Source organism: Gymnoscopelus braueri (genome assembly GCF_963280865.1).
Source record: "Gymnoscopelus braueri genome assembly, chromosome: 11".
NCBI classification, from domain to species: domain Eukaryota; kingdom Metazoa; phylum Chordata; class Actinopteri; order Myctophiformes; family Myctophidae; genus Gymnoscopelus; species Gymnoscopelus braueri.
In genome coordinates this window covers 28,555,545-28,569,125 of record NC_137613.1, presented here as the reverse complement: position 1 = coordinate 28,569,125, position 13,581 = coordinate 28,555,545, and the positions used below count along the sequence as shown (strand labels likewise).

The 13,581-nt window shown below is 40.7% G+C and overlaps 1 protein-coding gene across 1 annotated transcript; it reads right to left on the bottom strand.

Annotated features, from left to right (window-relative positions):
- Positions 1 to 788: 788 nt before the first annotated feature.
- Positions 789 to 6,736, bottom strand: psmg2 (proteasome (prosome, macropain) assembly chaperone 2). Its single transcript, XM_080442810.1, has 7 exons — positions 6,599 to 6,736; positions 5,820 to 5,991; positions 5,659 to 5,717; positions 5,286 to 5,404; positions 4,444 to 4,623; positions 3,034 to 3,154; positions 789 to 1,545 (listed from the first exon to the last, which is right to left on the bottom strand). The coding sequence occupies exons 1-7, from the start codon at positions 6,653 to 6,655 to the stop codon at positions 1,465 to 1,467; spliced, it is 789 nt and encodes a 262-aa protein (XP_080298936.1). The 5' UTR covers positions 6,656 to 6,736; the 3' UTR covers positions 789 to 1,464.
- Between the last annotated feature and the right edge of the window lie 6,845 nt (positions 6,737 to 13,581).

The window sequence follows — 13,581 nt, the reverse complement described above, 5'->3', positions numbered from 1 at the left end:
TATGGTGTCTCGTAGATGTTTTTCCTTTAGTTAACGTAACCAAACCATCCACTTTAATTTACAATGGCAGCAACTTGTGGTATAAATACAGCTTTAGACAACCGAACACTTACAGATATACAGTACAATCGAGTGCAGAATAAATAATCAGTGAGGAACTGCGACCCAGCCCACAAGGCGTTTATTCGTGTGTATACTGCCTTGAATACTGCACCACCACATTGGTCCTGCAGAAATTAATTTCAGACCACTTCAGTGACCTTGATTTAAAATCAAACTAGTGTATGTTCATTTGGAGATGAAACTCTTTTTGATTCCTAACAAAAATAAAAAATAAATCTAGTTATTTTATACATTAAATAATATTCTGCACAATACCTAAGAGTATAAAATATACAATTGGTGGATTTTTTATTAAGGTGAACGTACAGTATTTATCACCCACTGCATACAGCATTCATTAAGTAAAAAAAGAAAGTCAATGCCGTCTCCACAGCAACCCAGCCAAAACAAATGCTATCAAGAGTGAAGAAACCTCAAGGTTAGCTGGTATGCAAGATGCGGTCAATGACAGCATCCGAATACTTCCTCTCCATCATAAGAACAACAACTGAATCTATAACTGGTTCCAACATGTTTCAGGATGGAATCAAATTACAATGTTGCAGAGGCAGGACTGCCAGGAACACAATGTGGCAACCGGCCAGCCACTTTCAGTTAACTGAAGGAGGCAGGGGGGATTGCTGGTCTAACGCAATCAAGACAGTTTTTTTTTATGTTTGTCCGGAATATATTGAGTCTGGAGTCTCATAATTCAATCATCTTTTATTTAAAAAAAAGAAATAACTGCACAAGTGCTGTTAACATTTCGTCACTACAAAGGAAACAAATTATGATCAGTAACACAGTATGAACAGGGCAGTGAGTACATATCTGAATTATAATGTATTATAACAGATGGTGTTTACTGTGGTATGGGTTGCATCTACTATCATTGTTTGGGTCCAGTAGTCCATAAGGTTAGCTGAGCAAAAGGGGGGGGGGGAGCATCCCCACTAGCTTAGAACATTTCCCCAGTGTCAGCGTTTCACTCTTGTCTCTAACCAGATTATGATCTCAATTGAGGATTAATGAGAGATTCTGCAACCACCACCCCCAAACTCTTTAATTTGACAAAAAGAACAATTCACAATAACAATTAACAAACCCATCCCCCAACCCAGCTCAGGCCTCAAACCCACCAAGGGGAGATGTTAAATTCTGCAACCACATTTGAAAGGCATGCTGGTTTCCACGGCCATGAGATGCCCAAGGATGTTGCTGACTGGATAAAATAAGCGTCAACAGAGCCTAGAGCCCAAAGGATTTTCTATACAAAGTGGTTTTTCATGTTCCCAGAGCTGTGACTCTGCAGCTGTCCTTGTAGCCAACTGCAGCCTGTGTGTGTGTGTGTGTGCGCGCGTGTTAGAAAATTGAAGGTGGGATGCCACTACCAAACAGAAGCTTCCAGGAACTTGGGCTCCTCCACTTATTCGCCCCTTGGTTCTGGAAAGAAAGCCATAACCAACACTTACTACACAATTCATATTATTTATGAATTATTATATTCAGTCATATCATTTAAACATTGTGTTGATAAAGTGAATCTTAAAGGAACACATTTTCATCTTTTTCAGACCATACAGGGAACCGGGTTATAGAGCACCGAAGTCCTGACGTCACTACCAGTAGAGGGCGCTTTTCAGCAGGTTCGTGGCTTTACTTTGTGTTGATATCCTCATTGGGGAATCTTAGATGGCTTCATATAAGAACTGTGTTCCAAAAATAAACACACCACCCCGGCGATTTTACTCATATGGATATAAAGCATCGACTGAAGGTGTAAATGTACACATTTACCCAAAGAGTAACACAATATAAACACTAGAAACGAGTCAAACAACCCAAAGACTACATTTCCCATGAACGCGGCTGCTGTAGGGACAGTGATATCAGATCCGGAAGTAGTAGTTCTTAAGACTTAAGGCAGAATTCATTCCATTTTCGCCAGATGCAGAGCCACCGCCCTGCCAAAAACGCCGGGGTGGTGTGCTTATGTTTGGAACACAGTTCTTATATGACGTGATCGAAGATTCCCAAATGGGGATTTCAACACAAAAAATAAAGCCACGAACCCGTGAAACAGCGCCCTCTAGTGGCAGTGACGACAGACTTCAGTGCTCTATTGCGTGGGTGAATAAGGCACAAAGTATTTGGAGGTCTATAGCATCAGTCATGTCCATATTTGGGAAAAGTTTCAGTCCAAGCCGCCTGTCCTTTGACTTCCAGTGTAACTTTTTATTTTAGAATAAAACATTTGAAAAGGTGGCTAGTCCACACCACTATGGAAAAGTCTCGGCTCAATAAGACCCAGGATGTGGGTGGGCATGATTGAAAGACAAACAGACATACAACTTCAACTTTATTAAATATAAGGTCCAACGGGTTATTATAGGATGGTACAATTTCTGTCTATTTGCTCTGGTTAGCCTCTCACAGGCGGCCTGTGGATAGCTCGAAAATCTAGCCGCTGATGACATCAGCTGGGATGTCAGATCTGACTTGCTCACTCTAGACGCACAGAACAAGACAAGACACTATGCAAAAATCATATTTTTTCTTTACTATACTACGTACCAATACTTCGCGCACATAAATGTTCCAATACGGAGGCAAATTCTATCCTCTAAAAATATTTTAACCCTTTTCATCTACAAACTCACAACATGTTGCATGATGGCGCGTTGTGAGCTTGTATTTTCGTTATTTTGGAACATTTGTGAAAGTATAAAATAGGTCCTAAGTGGTTAAACGTTATTTGGCATTAGTAAATACAATAAAGCGTTTACAGATCGATGAGTGGTAAACACTTAGTAGAGGTTATTTTGCATAGATATGAATACAGGTGTGCCTTGGAACTTTGACCATTTAAGTGCCTTGGGCACAAACTTTGAAAAGTCTATGGAAGGCTGGTCAGCCTGGAGAATCACTTACAGATTTTCCCACCAGGTGGAGCCAGTCATTAAGGTAGTTGATTAGTGTGACAGCATCAGGGATGTTGTCTCCCTCAGAACAGAAGATCAGCACCACCGCCAAAGGCAGCTCCTCAGCACAGCTTCATGTCACGTACACAGAACATATAGTCAGAAGCACATCAACAATCTGCAACAATAGCTCCAATAACTCTTAAAACAGCAACAGCTGCTGGCAGTCTTACAACTTAGAACTTCTTCAATATCATAGTACAATGAACATCAAAACTATCCCTAAAATGAACCGCCCAAAACAACAAACTCATTTTCAACTTTGAACTATGTCTTTAACACATCCACCGCCAAGGGCTAATCTCATAATGTACTCACCAGTGCCAAGGTTTTATTGTTGTTTTTTGTTTTTTTCAGGTCGCCATAGGCCCCGTTAAAATCCTTTAGATTGCCCGATCCACTGTTTGTAAACAACGGGCACATGTCCTGGTGTCTACTCGTCGAGACCGCGTGTCAAACGGAGCCGCCATGTTTGAGTTCTGATCGTTTATGTTAACATGGGAAATGCGAGGATGAAAAACTACATGTCCTGTACAGGTTTTACAGGGCTTTTTGTGTACGACTTAGAATGGAGACAGACGGGAAACAAAAAACGTGATCGCACTTCCGGTCGATTTCGGGTGGTGTTACACTGAAAATGGTCCCCCTGGAAAATTGAAAAAAAAAAATTCGAAAAAAAGGAAAAAGCACCACAGCCCGTAGGCTACGGGATCGGCGCTTAACCGTTGGATTTAACGGCCCGTAGAACTACGGGCCCGGCGGTCAATGTGTTAATACACCTTAGAGCTGTTGTGTGGAAATAAGAAAAAAGTCCCCCCCCCCTTCTATGTTGCCTAGAACTGGATAATTGATTGAGGTCATGTGATCAATGACATACGCAGGGTGTACTTTTAGCTGAGGGGGCGGAGCCAAATTAAATTATTAAAGACATAGTTCAATGTTGAAAATGAGTGGTATTCCCCTTTAAGACATGATGTTGGAGTGTCAGACTGTGACTGTTTTAAATAATTGATTAATGCGTTGATAATTTTTCGGATTACTTAGTTAATCTATGTGATACCCTAAAAGGACAGTAAAATAAGATAATAAAGTGCAAAATGATGATAAATGCTCGTAACACGTTATTTGAACATAAAAATGTATCTTGAAATGACTCAATATGTTTACCCAGCAGTCAAAAACATAACTTAATTTTTTTTTTATGGAATAAGGACAAACATTCACATTTTGGTGAAGTCATAAAGAGCACACATTAGAAATGTTTTACATCATACATCACTAAACAAATTATCCGATTACTGAAATTGAATGTGAACAATTTCCTGTCAATCGATCATGCGATGAATGGTTTCACCTCTACCTGTCAGTGAAGAGTTGCTTGGTGATTCCTCCTCCAGGTATGCAGAGGCGTGGCTCTGTGTTGGCATCTGTCAGGTCAGAGAAGGCGGACACTCTCTCCATCTCTCTCCACCCCAGCTCCTTCAGGGCATCTCCAGACACCTTCTGCAAGGCCGGTGTGATCAGGTACCTCAGTGGAGAACTGGTATGTTGACATTAACAGAATTTAAATGTAATTAATAATAATATCATTCCCATCCACTCACAACAAACAGAGCAGTGAGGCATAATTGGTCCAGTGAAATTCTTGTGATGTAGTTAAACATAATGATAGCTCTATTATTTGATTCATCTTTATTTTATATAGAGCATACTGTTTTAACGATCAGCTTTCCTTGTGTTTCTCTGTATTTATTTTATATATCATCTGCATACTACCAAAGTCTAATGGTTGGAGAGAAATTATAATTATAACTATAAGTAGTTAAGTGAGCGGGAAGCAGCACTATATCTGATTTATTGCAGACACCTGTATTATCATCACCATGTCAGCAGCCAACAGAAACCATACTATGGCAAGTTTTACTTCCTCTGTGTACATTTTGACCAACCATTCATTAGACTTCCTGGAAAATACAACCAAAAAATACAAACGTGGCAGCAAAACATTTGACGTGGAAAACAACTGACTGACTCAATTTCTATGAGGTTCAATCGTAGCGTTTGTTCAATATAGTATCTGCACCTCAGCAATGAAACAACGTTCTTAGATGCAACTTGACTTGTTGATCAAGCTGACATTCTGCCCGGATATGAAATGACAAGATTAAGGAGATGAATGTTGAGTCGAATACGAATATATACCCATGAAGCTGTTGGTCATCTCTCTGGTAGGCATGGCTGCTGGACAGAACTACTGTTCTGGAAAACCCGCTGGCTTTGATCCAAGACACAATCAACTGACGGAACTTTTTTCTTTTTGTCTGCCATGGAAGAGAGGACAGAACTTAGAATACATCAACACGTCCTCTTATTCAGAGGAACAATATGTGCATATCATTTATATACTGTATTATGCAATCTCTCTCTTCGACTGCATCTTTAGAAATGGAAGCACACTCACAGCAACAACATAAATTGTTTTCTCATCTATTTTCAAGTCAGCACAAGGTCAAGAAGCGGCAACAATAAAACAAAATAATAAATCCCACTAATGTAAAAAGAAAAAAAATATTACTTTGATAATTGGCGTCCTAATCTGAAGAACCGCTAACTTCATCTCTACCGCTGTGTACACTGTGGATTAATGACAAGAGGGTTAGACACAGTCAACAACAGATGACGTTATTTCAGCATTTCTTCTTTGAAATGACTCAAATTAGACTGTATAAAGTATACCTTCCGCAGCAGTATGGAGTTCCTCAGCATCCTCTGCAGATGTGGCGTAGGGGTTGTTCCCCACTAAGGGGACGACGCAGTCTGTATGCATGTAACCCACTCTTTTCATCTTCAGAGTTGATACCATGAGGTCCACCGCCAACTGACCCACATTACCAACAGCAACAGCCGGCTGAAAAAAACATGAATTATAGGAGATGTTGAGAGATGCATGATAATGACTGAATGATAATGCTATAGTACAGGGGTCTTCAACGTTTTCAGGCCAAGGACCCCTTAGCAGAGAGAGAGAGATGAAGCAGGGACCCCCACAACTTTTTCATAGATTTCATAGATAGCTTCATAGACTTGGGTAGCGTTGTGGTGCATTCATGTTAATGTGTATTTTCAGACAGTTAACCTCTTAAACCCTCAATACTTAGAAAATGTGTACTTGGTCTGCTCCCCCCCCCCCCCCACACACCAAACGTCTTTGCCGAAAATAGCCGATCTACATGCTCACAACACCTCGCAGCATGAGGCGTTGTGAGCTTGTAGATCTGCTATTTTCGCTATAAATGTAGGCTACTTAGTTACTTTACACCACTTCCCAAATGTGTCAGAAGCCTAAACAAACTGAACCTGTAAACAGAATGTCATATGGTCTGAAGAAGAGCCTTATCTAAATGAACACAGTGAAAACAGTCCTTCATGCATGTCTTTGCTGGCAAGCTTCCTCGGCTAAATGAAGGCGTGCATTCAGCTTACAATAGGCTAAATAACTAAAATCTCTCACTTACCATGACAAGGGTGAAACCTTTAAAGGAGGGGGGGTTATTTTCTGCAGTGATAAACATGATCCTATTAAACTGGGTTGGTGTTTTTTTAGTTACAGATGCTTCTGAGCATCTATTTATTCTGACTCTGCAGATTTCAGATTTCCACTAGCCTGGGCCTTTAGAAAACTCACATAGCGGTCCACTGTTGATGACACAACATCATTTGGTACTCATGTTAGGTGCCTGAATGAAATCAAATAACACTACGCAATTACAATAACACTTATTGTAATGTCATATTTGGCTGTATAACAAAGGTACACGGATTTATAACATCTATACTTTGCCCACATTATACTTTGAGATTTTATATTTAAAAAAGAAAAACAAGAGAGAAAGTACAGCTTGCAGTTTTGCAAAGATGTTTAATATAATGGAGATGTGCAACTCCAACGCTATAGTGTGCATCCGCAGGTTGTCAGCGTGGATGGTCCTGGGGCAGAGCCTGAGGTGGCTCAAAAATACCTAAATGCCCCTGAAAAGATTAAAGGTAATTGTATTAACCACGCAACAAATAGCATTGTATCAAAATATAGTTATCCAATTAACCAAATATGTCAAATATGACCAAATGTAAATAAATAGGCCTATAATCTACAAAAATACGTATGTAACATAGCCAGAAAGCAAAAGATTAACCTAAAAACTATTTGGGGCAATTTGGACATTGTTATATTGAAATAATAAATACATAAAAATAATAAATCAACACAAATGTAATGTTCAGTCAAAATCATTACTTGCTGACCAGCTTGTCAGTCTCATCTGCTAATAGATGACATTTGAATTATAAAAGTTTAGAGAAAACAACATCTGACACAGGTCATGATAATGATCAGAGATGGAAATCAACTCAACTGGTTCAGGATTTGATGGAGCAACAGTGACCTCAGCAGGAGGCAGAGCAGATTGCAGGCAGGAGGAGTGACAAAATTGAATACCAAACTGGTCGCCCCAAAACACCCTCGCCCCGGAGCAAATCCAGCGACCTCCGAATGGTCACCCCAAGGCCCAAGCCATGTATATGTTCCTATGCTACGTGCCTATCGGGACATAACTCGGACGGTGATGAGTCGACTGAAGGTGACTTCGCAAGCTTGGCGTGCATGGCGATTCGCTCGGCGCGGCGATTCGCTCGGCGCGGCGATTCGCTCGTCACCTTCAGTCGAACTCATCTTAAACTGTGACTTGACTCGACTTTACCGACGGGAATGGATGAATGAGTGACAAGAAACTGATACACCTAAACTGAACATGACACACAAACATGAGAAAAATAATTAAACATACACAAATATATATATATTGAATTTATAGTTCAGTGGAAATACAGTACAAAACAAATAAAGATTACGTTGCAACCCTTTAATGCATCCTTTTTTCTTTTATTGTAGGTAGTATCAGTATTGGGGAATTTACCTTTAAGACACAGGTAATAGGATTACTTTCTGTGTAATTAATGAAGTTTTGTTACAAAACAACCTCAAATGAAACGCAAAGGAATAGGCATAATATTAAATGGAACATCAAAAAGTGCCACAATGTTAATCAAGAAGCTATTTTTGACTAATTTCAGTGTTATGAAGAGCTGCAGCAGCCTGTAGCCTGATACAGTGGGGATATAGACCCCTTAACAGACGACGTCACACTGATAAGAACCAGTATGCGCGCAACCAGTATGCACACAATCAATGAAACCCATTCTGTCAGGTCTCGCTATAGGACGCGCCTCACTAGCCAACACACAAGAGGGGGTTGTGGTGTGCTGAAACCAGCGCACCCCAAAACAACAGGTTGGGAATTGATTGCGTGAAACAATCACCTGTGCGTCCAGTCTCAATGTTAGTAAGGGACCAGTCGAAATTTACATAAGGGGGGGTATGGAGGAAAATAGGGGAGGGTCATGCCTTTCTAATTTTGGTCCAAGGGAGGGTCAGCTAATTTTACTTTGAATCCAAGGGAGGGTCATGCAATTTTGAATTGATAAAATAGTCCGTTTTTTATATACCTTTTTAGTACAGCAGAACAGTGGTCAATGACCCCTCTCCATTTCAAAGGATACAAAGAATTCAAATCAAGTAACACCTTGTCTATTTAGAATCAATGACGGTCGTTAACAAGCCATCAACGCACAGCGAGTGTGAACGACCCAGTCAAATCTATTCAGCGTCTTAACGATGGTGGTTGAACAATTAAGCAAAACTTCAACAGGCGTTATTGGAGAGATGCATTATAAATAGGCCTACTATAACTGGATATTCATAATCATTTGAAGTAATTCTGTGCATGTGATTAATGTGGCTCTATATGGACAGTTGTGTATAGATGCCTAGCTCCACAAGTAAAACCAGAAGCATCAGGCCATAATTGATAGCCTAATTTGTTTTATGTAGGCAACAGTGTAGTTGTAGTTGATAATTAAAAGGGCAGAGTGACAAAAGTTTTAAACTACTGGTTACCAAATATTCAACTTTCTTCAATCTGACCAGGATTCAATGGGTTTCCCACATGTAAGATGAGAACACTATCCATTCTGCTACCACTACTACAGATACACTGTGCATTTAGCAAGACTGACTACACTACAGCAATGTTCTAATCAATGTGGAAAGCAAAACATTGGACATATCAGTTTTAAATGTCATGTTGAATTTGATGGGGAGGGTTAGGGGTGTCAAGAATTTCACAATACGATACATGATGTTGGGCATGATATCGATATGATATATTATTGTCTCCGCCGTAGGTGGAGAATATGTTTTCGCTTCGTCCCACCGTGTGTGAGCAAACATTGTTAGCCAAGCTAACATTGGTCAAGCTCCACGTGACACGTGTCAATATGTTGACACCAATGCCTTTGATTGGCTAGAGGGACGCATGACGAAATAGAATCCTATAAATAGGTGTGTCACTTCAAAAAGCCTTTACTTTTTGAAGTGAGGTAAGACAGGATCAATCAGTCTTGATTGGAACAGTACCTTCCAGTCCAAATCACCCGTCCGTCCGTGCGTGTGTGTGTCCCTTTGAGAACACCTAACATTGGTCAAGCAAAGGCGCAGAAGGCCAAAGCTAAGAAAGCATACTCATCTACAACAGTAACACAGAAGAGGACTATAGAGTTGAATTGATCCCACAACAACAAGGCCGAAGTCTTAATACTGTAACAATTGGCCACCTTGATCAAATACATTACGTAGCACTAGAGAAAACTGACATAGATCAAACACACCAATCAACTGCTGAAACTGTTCAAGACAACAATGAAGATGAAGAAGACAGACAAGTATTTGAACAAACCAGTCAATTACGACCACTCCCATATGACACATTGCTTCAAGAAGAACATTCTTTAGATGCAAACACTACATATTCAGTCGCCCCTGCTGAACACCAAAAAACGCACATTCTACCAACAGTACCTTGCAGTACAAATCACCCGTCCGTGCGTGTGTGTGTTCCTCTGAGAACACCTAACATTGGTCAGGTTTACGTGACATCACAATATGTAATATAAATATATAAATAGGAGGCTGAGATCACACAATGTAACTAACTCCCATTATGCAAACTAAAGAAGCAGCAAATGAGCATCTGAAACCTGATGAAGACGCAAAGGCGCAGAAGGCCAAGGTCTGCTGGCGGAGACTTGTGCTCCGAGGAGCACATTTTCTAGTTAATGTTCTTTTCTCATGTATCATCAACATTGGCCATCATCTTATAAATAACGTTATAAAGCAAGTTAGAAACAATTACAAAGTGCTTTGTACACAAATAAATACATTTGTGCAAGCTTAATGGAGAAGTGAAGTTCTCACTAACGATAAACCCATTGTTTCAGAGGACAGATAGACACTGATATAACAAATATAATATAATATAAGACTGCATAACTATAAATTCCACAAACCTCATATTTTTGTCATCTGGACTTTACCAACCAAGTGCAGCCTAGTTATTTCCAACAGCTAAAAAAATCTATAATACCAGATACAGTATAATACAATCTTAGATTAGATGTAGGCCTATTTGAGAGTGCAGATGCATGTCACATTAACGAGCGTCAACGAGCATCAGCTGACACACAACACCTCCCCTCTGCAGTGCTTTAAACTGAAAGTGACTGACTGGAGTCTGTTTCATTTCTCTCCAAAATACCTTGAATATGATGGAGGACATGATTAATAATTACTATGATTATGATAAGCTTTACATTTCATATCATACAGTAAAAACTCCTAACTTTCACCGGCAAAAAAAAAGAAAGTGTTTTTTTTGTATTAAAAAAACAATTAAAAAAATATTACGATACAGTATGACATCATGACAATACCTATCATCACATTTTAATACCACGATAGGCTATATCGTGACACAATATATCGTGACACTTCTAGGCGGGGAGGGTTACTCTTTTTTTTGTAATCACTTGGGGAGGGTCATTGATATTTTTTTTTTGTCAAAGGGAGGGTCATGGCATTTTAGATCAGGGCACATACATTTCCTCCATGCCCCCCCTTATGTAAATTTCGACTGGTCCCTAAACAAATAATTGGTCTATAGAGAGTGTGAGGTCAGACTACGCTACAGATGTATTGCTGTTGCTGTTGTTAGTTTGGACTCTCTCCTGTGACCAAACCAGTGTGGTTAAACCCGTTAGGGTCAACCGCCACCAGCATAGGACCCAGGGTCACTGAATCACTAAGCCTCTCCACCACGGCAAGGTCACAGCATAAGGAGAGGAAGGTGGCCCTTAAAAGGCCAATGGGCAACGGGCAGCCAACAGTATATAAAGCAGTGCAGGACGTCCACAGTTCATTCCTTCTTTCTTGTCACAGAGAAAGAACAGAACCGAACCCAAGCAGCAGAGAAGACGACTGATCCATTATTATGGCTGTAGTTTCACTGTTGTGGTCAGACCTGGTGGAGATGGAGGAGTGCAGGGAGGAGGAGTGGAGGAAGAAGGAGGATGAGTTGGAGGCCATTGAGGCAGAGAAGGAGGAGAGGATGGAGGAATGGGAGTCTCTTGTGGCAGACTTCTATTCTCTCCGGAAGGTGGAAGAGAAGGAGACTCTGCAAGAGACTCTGCAAGAGTGGGAGAAGAAGGTGGATGAATGGGAGGCCATCGAGGAAGAGAAGGTGGAGATAATGGAGGAATGGGAGTCTGCTTTAGCAAACTTATTTTCTCTCATGTGAGATCTCAAGACCCTGCACCCCCCCCCCACCCCCCACGGCCCTTTTAAGGGCCACCTTCCTCTCCTTATGCTGTGACCTTGCCGTGGTGGAGAGGCTTAGTGATTCAGTGAGTGGGTCCTATGCTGGTGGCGGTTGACCCTGACAGGTTTAACCACACCGGTTTGGTCACAGGAGAGAGTCCAAACTAACAACAGCAATACATCTGTAGCGTAGTCCGTAGAGTAACCCTCTCTATATCCCCACAGAGCCTATGTTCCCCATACACCTGATGGCCCAGCTTAGTCCCCAAGTCTTGAGCTTTTCAAATCTGTATAGTGGAGAGGGGGATAAGAGTGGAGAGGGGGATAAGAGTGGAGAGGGGGATAAGAGTGGAGAGGGGGATAGGATAGCCCAGGGCTCCCTGGGATTCCAGCCCCACCTCTAACTTTTTCATGTCAATGTCCGCCAAGTTGTGTGTATTTCACTTGTTTAATTTTTTTTCTAGATTTTTAAGGAATAACACATAAACAAGCTAACAACGCATTTTGGCGCATCCACTAATTTCAAATAGTCAATGTGTATAGGTTTATTGTGGTTATAAAGTGATTTAAATGTTGATTTAAAAAAAATATTCCAGCATGTGTGTTCCAAGTTTGGGCTCCAAGGACAGTGGTTCTGGTGCTGTCCATGGTGCTGAAACGGTCAGTGTACCACATATTTTAACAATATAACATTAATATAAAAAATCACACCCAGTGTGAAGTGGGCGGTGTGGTCATCACAGTGGTCATCATAGTGATGGAAGCTCACTTCCAATAAAAAAATCTTTTTGGAAGTGCATAATCCTATTTATAGGTTATTAATGTCATCATGTGTCTCGCTAGCCAATCACAGTGCTGAATAGAGTCAGCCAATAGAGTCAGCCAATCACAGTACAGGAAAGTGGGCCAAGTGGGCCAATCACAGTGCAGGAAACTAATACTAATGAGGTGTCCCAACCCCACTTATAGGGGCGGCTACACAAAATATTTAAAACATGTAAACCTCCACCAGACAATGCCAATAAGTACAGTCCAGTGAAGGAAGAATAAGCTTACGGAGCTGTCGCGAATCATACATGTAAAATGAATTTCACACTAAATGGAACAAGTTCATTCAAATGTCAAGATGACGGAAAGTTCCATCCTCCTCCTCCAACATGTATAATGGTCAGTTTCCCAAGTCCTGTTCTCGATCTTCGGAATCTATCTTTGAGTGGGTTTCTTCAACCCCCTTTTAAATATTGCGATGTACTGTATTTCAATTGCATTTTTTTGTTGTTGTTATCAAAACGGGTGACATGCGAAATGACCTGTGAGTGGTCACCTCCAATTCCAGGAGGCAAAAGCCCCACCACCATAACCTGTCCTCGACATACAGCAGCAATGAACATGACTTTGAGTGATGAATACATTGGAAATACAACATTTCCCTACGGCTCTGAAGTTACCTTTGACAGTCTAAATGCTATGTTTGGCCGATGTGAGAAATTTGGGATATAATAAATCTATAAAGGGCATATACCTATATAAATATATTAAGGTAATTTATAAATCTATAAAGGGCCACGATCACACTGAACATGAAAATCTCTAGAGCAGCAATTCCCAACCGGTGGGCTGGGGTTCCAGGCGTGTATGGTCCCCTAATAAGGAGAGCACCAGTCTAGTAAAGATAATATAAGAAACTAGAAAATGTGCTCCTCGGAGCACAGGTCTCCGCCAGGCGAGGTG